The 9,648-nt window shown below is 32.9% G+C and overlaps 1 protein-coding gene across 1 annotated transcript; it reads left to right on the forward strand.

Moving 5' to 3' along the window:
* Positions 1-63: 63 nt before the first annotated feature.
* mus81 (mus81 structure-specific endonuclease subunit) lies at positions 64-6,489 on the forward strand. Its single transcript, XM_085942015.1, has 3 exons — positions 64-1,112; positions 3,553-3,970; positions 4,938-6,489. Exons 1-3 carry the CDS (start codon positions 178-180, stop codon positions 5,301-5,303), a joined length of 1,719 nt encoding a protein of 572 aa, XP_085798141.1. The 5' UTR covers positions 64-177; the 3' UTR covers positions 5,304-6,489.
* Positions 6,490-9,648: the final 3,159 nt, after the last annotated feature.

Here is a 9,648-nt window from a genome sequence, read left to right on the forward strand (position 1 = left end):
ATAGACAATGTTCGGAATCCTTGTTGCCATAATTTATTCAAATGAGCTAATCGGCAAAATTTTGTTTGTTTTTGTTTTGTGAATCTCTCAGTTGAGCTGTCAGATTCCTGAATCGTTTTAAAACTGATTTATAAAAATGTGTTTAGCTGACAGCCTGTTTGAATAAAATAAACCAATATGGGAGATTGCCGTGCTCGAATTCAGCTTAAGCGACCCAATCCGCTATTTGAGAGGTGGATTGAAGAGTTGTATTTAGATGCTGCATCTCGTGATAGCAAAAGCCGCAGTCAATTAAAAGTGGCATTAGATTCGTTACGAAAGTATCCATTGGTGCTTAAGTCTGGATCAGAATGCGTTATATTAAAAGGATTTGGCAAAAACTTGTGTAAAATTTTAGATAGAAAACTAGCAAGACATGGAAATACTAAGACATCGAACATCACAGTCACTAATGAGGTTCCAATGCATAAAAATAACACACCGGTTAAGAGAAAGTCTATCAATGCCAAAGCTGTGAATAGTAAATCTCCTAAAGTGTATGTACCTGCGTATAGATCAGGTGCTTATGCCCTGTTAGTTACGCTTTTAAATAAGTCGCAGGAACCTAATTATAAGGGTTATATGACCAAAAGTGAGCTGATTGCAGAGTCCCAAAAGCATTCCGACCATTCTATGACAGTAAAAAAACCAGGATCCTTCTATACGGCTTGGTCAAGTATGACATCTTTGATAACAAAAAAATTTGTACTGAAGCGTAATAAAAAAGGTTATTCTCTAAGTGAGGATGGTTCAGATTTAGCTGTTAAACTATTAGTCACTTCTATCGAAAATGAAAGTAACACTGAAAATATGCTGTCAATGTCTAACGAAAATATTTCCATACATGCTGAACAAATTGAAGTAGAGGAACCACAGATAATTCAAAATAATAAACAAGAAGAAATACAAATAATTCAGAAAATTGATTTCAAATCAAAGACAATAAGTAAAGATTTAATTACACCCAATGATTGTAATGATGGAGAGAAAGACGAAGGTCCATATGAGTCAAAAGTTTTTGCTCCAAATAGTTTTGAAGTGATTTTGCTAGTTGATAAACAAGAGACATGCGGGTAAGAATAATTTTATTTATAGTTGTTTCCTCACAGTAGTGGTTTAGTCAGTTTAGTGAATATGAGGAGAACTATGTATCTATCCACACGTCAGCGTGCTTAAGTGGTTTCCAAGTGTTACAAATCAAAGATGTTAAAGAAAAACTTTCTTCTACAGTGCGACTTTAATATTGAGTCTTCTATTCAAGTCCATTTCAATGCAAAATTGAAATCTATGTTACTTACCTTTCTTTCCGAAAAGCCTTTTCACTGAAAAAAATATGTGTCTAAAATCTGCGGCCATCTTCCACATCGGCGCCTTTTAATATTCTATGACTTTTTGTGTTGTCGTGGTTGAGGTTATACAAATCTTTTGCATGCCATAGATTCGTCACCGCTCTTCTATGCAGATAGACCTTTTATCTATATATATGTACCAGTGGCGAAGGCTCCATAGTAGGTGATTATTTAAAGCCTACCTTCTAAAAAAAATAGATCTTCAGGTTAATAACTTAATTTAAAATAAATAAATACACTGAAAAATCCTAGCCAATTGAGAGTCATCTATCGTCAGAATTTAGAAGCTTTATTTTATTTAGTAAGGCTTATAACCATAACTAGCGCTGTCTGGATTCAACTATATTATGAATTAATTAAATCCCTTTTCCAGATGTGTTTTGTATGACTTCAGTCTCTGGTCCACTGTATGGCTTTTTATTCCGAAATCATAGGTTGTTTAGTTAGCGCTTATATTCGCTAGAGCACATTTATTCAAAATAATTATTAATAAGAACATAATTTAAAAAATAATTTCTATGGGATTCAATCACATATAAATATTGATTGTTGTTAAAAATATAAAATAATTTATCTTGCGTTCTTTATTTATCAGTTATTTATACCTAAGTCTGTGTTTTAAATATAGAAGTAATGTCTAGTTTTACGGGTTAAATTATAAATTGTTATGGAACATATTATTATACACAACAACGGATGTTTTCAAAGATGGTAGGTAATATATTTTGAGCGTATGTTACGTTTATAAATGTTTAGGAAAATACATAATTCAAACTAATTGCTTATTTATTAATTAATTATATCAAACTAATTGAGCTTTTGAAATTTCATCGATTTAGTGTACCTATTCATCAGTAGTAATATTGGGTTATCTTCTTATTTCCCGTAAGTATATCTGACAAGCGTGGTTACTCCACAGCCTACCAATAAAACGCAATATTTAAGTTTCTTCATGGTCTTAATGTTAGTATACTTACGGTTTTATTCTTATAAGAGTTTTAGATTTGTTATGAATAGACTCCCAAGTGTTAATTGGTAAATAATAATAATTTAGGTAGAAAATCTGTTGACTCATTTTCGTCAAAATTTGACTTAATTGGACAAAATAAAACTCTAAGATACAAATATAAATGTAAAGCTGAAAAAAAGTTACTAAGGCTAACGATTAAATTAACTGCAAGTCATTATGTATTGCAGATTCATTTGTAGTCGCTCATCGCTATGCCTATTTGGTGATTTTGTATACTTTCCGTATTTCTATGCAACCCTACATGCCCGTAAGCAAAATTTACGTGTAGTTTCTGCAGTCCCTTTTCATTTTAGTATATTTAATTCCTAGTTTCACATTTTTATTTCTCGAAATTTATAATGAAATATTCAAAATAAAAATCCAATTTATTTTATCAGATTCAATTGGATGCATTGCAACCATTTACATGTGTGTTTCTATTTATAAACACATCAGCAGTATCCAAAATCAAGGTTACACAACGCGATTGGTGGGCGATCTTTTATTTCAGCCAATAATTATTGTATGTCATTCCGCATTTCGTCTCAGATGTTATACTCATTCAAAGTTATCTTTGAGTACACGGTGTAATGATTACCTACTATTGTATGCAAGGTTTATCTTATATGGGTCTCCAATTAGGTGTAGTGTTCTATTAACCCAATGCTTACGGGCCCTCTTGATTAATTTTGTAATTAACGTGTTAATTTGCATTTGAAAAGCAATTAGCAAAACACAATTTTGTGCGGCCCGTAAGCATTGGTCCCGTAAATTATTTACTTTGTATTACATGTACACTAAAATAATTATGTTTACTTTGTTTGATCATGTGAAGTGCACTCACTTACTGTGCAATGTTTGTTTTATTAATAGTTTGTTACTAAGGATAAGCAATCATTAATATATATTTTTTATCACTAGAAGACAACTTAAAAATGCAGCATTATAAATATTTCATTAATATTTAAGATACAAATTAAATGTAGAATATTAAAATGAAACGGGACTGCAGAAACTACAAGTAAATAGTAAGAAAACATCAATTCCGGGCACATAAAACCGGGGTTCCATTGTAGATAGTTTCACAATGTAATCTATATATTTTCACGTATTCAATCATTCCTTTAATGTGCTTACAAATTTTTATTATTGCAGTTCTAAGAAGGACGATTTGATGAGGAGCAAAATGGAAAAATTCACAATGATAAAGTACGAAATGCGGCATCTTAAAGTTGGAGATTTTGCGTGGGTGGCACGCAACAACTCCGGAGATGAAATCGTTCTACCATACATCGTCGAAAGGAAACGAATGGATGATTTGGGACACAGCATCAAAGACGGAAGGTTCCACGAACAAAAGTTCCGCCTCAAGCAATGTGGAATACCCAATGTAATATATCTCGTGGAAAGCCACGGTAACAACCAGCACACTGGAATGCCTCTGCAGTCACTGATGCAAGCCGTAGCCAATACTAGAATTCAAAATGGATTCATGACACATTTCACATCGTCAGTTTCTGATTCGTTAAAATTTCTGGCTATGATGACCACAATGTTAGCAGATAATTTTAAAGTAAGCAATTTCTTATTTTCACTGTTATCTGTTTTCATAGTAATTAATAAATTATTGTGATCTGGTTTCCTGAATGAAATTTGAACGATGGAAAAGGACTTTGAAGACAGCCCATGGTTTATTACGCTGCGATATATCTCTCAAAAGAGTAAGGTTATGTGACAGGTAGTGGAGAGAAAAGCATGTAATTTTAGTATATTATACAGTCAATTCCGCTTCATTGGGACACATCTGGACTAGGACATTTTGACCCGATTAACTGGAATTGTCTATAATTAATCTTTCAATACATTAGAACCTCGATTTTCCAAATTGGAATGAAGATAGTTTAGATTGCAATAAATTCGGATTATTCAAACAAATCTATTTTACTTTTGTAAAACTGGACACTACTCCACCTATAAAAAGTATTTTCTGAGGCAGCATCAATTTTACCGTTTCTATTGAATTTAACCCATTCACTGTCCAACGCAGCTGGTGCATTGCCCGTCAGGTGGCCATTAGATATAATTAGCATGTTATTTTAATGGTGTAATGGGTAAATTAAATATTAATTAAAAGGTCCGCAGTGAATGGGTTATTTAAACGAAATTTCTAATTATGTTTAAATAAGTTAAAATAACTACATACTAAAATTGTTTTCTTTACAAAAAATCTTTCCGATAGGTATTTTATGCTGTACAGTGTACATTGATTATTTTTATGGAATTTGAAAGGTGTGTGTTCAAAAACTAATTGGGTTAAGATTTTTTTAGGATTCTTCTAATATTTAGATATTATGGTTTTGAGAATTTTCAACATCATGTTTTTCCTTACAGTTTTTGCCGAACTAGACTAGATTTAAAGTTCTCTTTCCGTGTGAAATTTGTACAGCAGTAATATTACATTTGTTTTACGAGTGTCATTTTTGCTTCATAGCATTACACTAGAGTTATACCAGTTCAATTAACTGAAATTCTGTTTGCAGGGTAAAATGTTGGTGAGCTGCCGAAAAGATGATTTGCCAAGTGACAACCAGGACAGCGATCGAGTAAAACTTATGTTATTCGAGGACTTTAATACATTGGCTTCAAAAAGTAAAACACTGACAGTGGCTGACATGTTTATTAAACAGTTGCTGCAATTAAAAGGCATTACTATTCAAAAAGCCACCGCAATCGTGTCTAAATATGAGTCACCTCGTAATCTCATTAGCGCTTTTCAAGATAGAAGTCTTACAAATAAGCCAGAATTACTTTTAACAAATGTCATGTTGAATAGTTCAAAGTTCAGCATTAGCCCAATCCTCAGTAAGGTTATCTATAATTATTATACTTCTCAGAAATTTTTGTAAATATTTATTTTTTCCGTAAACATTTCATGCATATTTTGTTCATGTACGGGTGAGTCAAGCGTTATCATTTGACAGCAAAGATACTTAAATTTCTGTGCCCAAAGACCAATTTTAAATGGGAATGTATTATTACGGTGACTATCTGTCCTTTATTTTACAGGATATTATTCATTATTGTAGTAGTGTCCTCTAGATTTATTTTATTCTTAAAAACCTGGTTTTTTTTTCTTCATTTTATTTAAAATATCCTGCAGCTTAGAGATAGGCAACTTTGAGAGAAAATGATGTTATGTATACTTTTTCTAGAGAATAGGGCGGATGAAGAAAACATTTGGAATGAAAGCTAAAAAAAAAACTCCCAAATACCTGATATCTCTCTGCCAAGGGAATACGGTCTCCATGTATTAATGATTGTCAATGTTTTTAATGATACAAAACTTGTCATATTGTGATTTATTTTTCATTTTTTTGTACACAAAAATGCAGTTAAATTAATTTTAGTGCCTACATTAATTAAAAGTTTGGTACAAATATTTTTTCTGAGGTGTACCTACCAAATTATGTATTACATAAATTGTTAATTAAAATATAACAATATATAATTTTTTTTTTGACGGTACAGGGGTGGATATTGGGTGCCTCAAGTAAACCCCCTCTGCACGATCATATCTAGCATAATTTGCAATTCTCTCTGTACCACCAAAGTCGCGGTCTTTTTTCTTTCCTGACTCTTAAACGTGAAGTGCTCTAGTTTTTGAGGATTTTATAGTAAAGTAACTGTGATTATGCAAACATTTATATTATGCAATTGCATGTTTCAAAATTGTACATGATATTAAAAAGCCACAGGTTGGGTATTGCTGATTTGCATTGCAATTTTATCTGTAAAGCAATACATTGGTAATATTATGTGCCCTAAATAATTAAGATAACTCATAAATTTGTTTTTGGTAATAATAAATTCACTATTAATTCTTATCAATTAGTAATAATTTATTTAAATCTGTGTAACACGTGATTTATTATTTTGTTAATATTTATCAGGGGAATAACTTTGTTGACCTTTGTATGGCAGTAAGTGAAGTGTGCCAAAATGAAGCATTCAATTGGACAATTTTTTATATTTTTTTGTTGTAAAAAATAGTTTATGCGTGTTAAATTTTGATTGAAATAAATTTATTTCACCTTTACCTACGACTGGACTGTCACTTAGCATACTCTAACGTAATATTAGTCGTTGTGACCTATATCTGTGATTGTCACTTGTCTTACTTTTGCTATTAAATGTGTTTAATAGAGATTGTATTGGAAAATAAACTTTATTTAGTTATGTATAGGCATTTTCAGGTACTTTACTCTATTTATGTTTAATTCACGCTGTCAATCTTGGTTTCTTGTTCGTTATCATGATCATTGTTAGAGCCTCCATTCCATTATGACGGTCAGTCGTTGCATCGGATTGGTGGACTAATTGCCAGACGTTTTTGATGTATAGTGATATCCACGTGCGACCCCACCTCACCTTATTACTGCCGCAGCGATACCCCCTTCTTTTGTCTTCATACCCAGACAGTACACACGGACTGTGTGTGGTTATGCTCACCCATCAACCGTTGCATCGCGTCACAGCGGCTGACAGTCGTAATAGGCGGAGGCTCGTAAGATCTGAATGAATTTGATTCGAGCCTAGATATAAAAATCTGATATACGGTAAGAGGTCCTGCTACACAGGAGAAATTGATTGCTGTGTATAACTCAATCGAGGAAAACCTAAATAACATTTGTTAACTAAAAAATAAATTATAATAGTGTTTATCATCATCAGCCAGGGTCGATCCACTGCTGGATGAAGGACTCCCTTAGCTACCTCCTCTCTTCTCAGTTCCTAGAATTACACTGCCACGCAGGGACGGCTCTTGTATAGGAGCAAAGGTGCACTGATCTCCCAAATTATTACGTAACTATGTAATAATAAGTACGTATTCAAATACCTACATATTGTATGAATTAATTATTGTAAAATATCTTTAATTTGTCGCCCGTCTGCACGCATAAAATGCGCGTAATTTCTGGCGGCCTGCATGTATGCGTAGGTACGTCCTTCGTAGTATTAATTGTGCAGGAGAGAAATCGAACCGCCTGGCGATGATTTTTTTTTCACGCTGCCGATAATGTGGGCTCAGTTGTGATCTTTTTTTATTTCCGAACGTGCAATATTTACCTCACTTGGGACACTGTGCCTCCCAATCTGAGCTTACGAGCGCAGACGACATTTCACGACAATGCTGTGTTTGACTGGCGCGAATAATAACAACTCACAAACGCTTTTGAAGTCGGTACAAGATTCCCGCGTAATATTTCAAATTATTATATTATTATTTTGTACGTTATGAGGTAAATGCTACGTTGTTTGCCATATAATATTGAATCGATCAAAATATCGATTAGAGTGATATTGTGTTCATTAAGTTAGGTGTAGCAATCTCAACATACAAATACCAATTTTATAATTATTTTACCTTTAAAAATTAAATAATTTTATTATGCCTAGAGCAAAGTAAACTTGTAAGTAAGTAATTGATAACCTATTAATAACCTTTACATAATATAATATACATACTACAATTTTTTACGTACCTACTTATACTACTCTAAGAGAAGTAGTTATTTAACAAAAGCGTTACATTGTAACAATTTCTACAATATTAGGTATTTCAATAGTGTATGTGGAGTATGAGCGTTATTTTGAACGTAAAAGAGGATAAAATATTTTTTAAGAAGATGAACAAAGCAATTTTCCAATGTCAATTATTGAAGAAAAGAAATATAAATTATTCTATCAAATACAATATTCGTGTTACCTACCGAAGTATTTTTCATTTTGAATACGTCTTTCAAATCAGTCCCATTTGGAGTGCAATTCTGGAGTTGAGGTGTACAAAGTATTAGCAATTTTTTAACAGATAGTAACTATATCCCGTTGAAAAATCACCGATCCATAGTATTTATCAAAATGATACAGTGCGTAGGTATATGCGGAGAATGTGGGATGCAAATAACCGAAAGGGGAGTATAAGATATGCCCGAATTGCGTCAGTATGTGAACTTCAACCGACCATAACCCGCGTACTACCTATTGGAGCTACACAAATGTGGAGTTTACGGCTTTGTACCAATGACATATTGTCTAAAATACTTGCATCAGTTATAATTTATGGAAGTTAGGAGTGTCAAACGTGGAAACTACGTTGGCACATATGAAATGTATTACAATAAAAATCAAAAAGAGTTTGTATGCCTTTTGCATCATACCTATCATATCCAGAAGCTTGGACTTTATAACTTTGACAATAAATAAATGCTGTCGGTGAATGTGAGCGTCGTTTCGTTTCTCAACCTCCCAAGATGTATTATATATTTAAGCATAAGCCTACCTCCACTCTGAAGGCTATTGCTGATTTTTTTCAATACCACAAAAACGAAAATGCATGTCTTTGCATGCACTCCCTAATTTTATGATCACCGGCCGCCACTGCTGCCACGTACATCCACCTAACTTTGAGGTTGTATATTCAGCAGGTTTTAGGGCATCCAGTGCCCCTTGGGTACCACTGTTTGACGGCATTTGTCCACTCGCCAAGCGACATGTTCAGCCCATTACCATTTCATCTGCTTACCGACCTTTATCACATCCCGTACTCTTGTCTGCTTCCTTATCCATTGGTTTCTTTTGTGATCTATATGCATTATGCCCAACATGCATCTTTCCATGCCACATTGCGCTACTCGTAATTTTTGGATTCCTCTTACATTAAAAGTCCATGTTTCACAAGCATATGTGAGCGTTGGTAACACACATTGGTTTAAACACTATGCTCGTGTATGTGTTATATTAAAAGATAATTCTTACTGTCGTAATAACACAGTTCACTGGCCGAATTTTTCATGATTAGTGTATTATTTGTTTTGTTGAATTGTAAAAAATTAAAAGTTATAAAACATAAGAAGTCATCAAATTATATTTTGCAATAAAGTAAACATTTTATGATAACAATTTTATTGTTTTTAGATATAAGGAATAAGAGTATTATTTGTGATAGTGAGTGGAGTTCAGATAATCTTATGCGACTGGTGTATTGGTCAGCAAATACTTATGCATTCAAGGTGAATAATAATTGTCATCACATGATAGTGTGGCAGCTAAGTTATTTGCAAATAAGTGAGTAATTATGCAAACCACATTATAACTGTTATTTAAGTGTATTAATAATGTGGCTATGACACGTTACGACTTTTCAATTGCAGTTTTTTATTATCATTTCTTTGAACAAACATATCCTTGATT

The sequence above is a fragment of the Rhyacophila brunnea genome, unplaced genomic scaffold (assembly GCF_057557595.1).
Source record: "Rhyacophila brunnea isolate RB1 unplaced genomic scaffold, BYU_Rbru_1.0 scaffold_14, whole genome shotgun sequence".
Lineage (NCBI taxonomy): Eukaryota > Metazoa > Arthropoda > Insecta > Trichoptera > Rhyacophilidae > Rhyacophila > Rhyacophila brunnea.

Excerpts from the sequence above, each read along its gene's own strand:
- mus81 (XM_085942015.1), top strand. The coding sequence starts at position 178 with ATGGGAGATTGCCGTGCTCGAATTCAGCTTAAGCGACCCAATCCGCTA. Across the intron at positions 1,113-3,552 it reads GATAAACAAGAGACATGCGG|TTCTAAGAAGGACGATTTGA; the intron begins GTAAGAATAATT and ends TTATTATTGCAG. Across the intron at positions 3,971-4,937 it reads TGTTAGCAGATAATTTTAAA|GGTAAAATGTTGGTGAGCTG; the intron begins GTAAGCAATTTC and ends TTCTGTTTGCAG.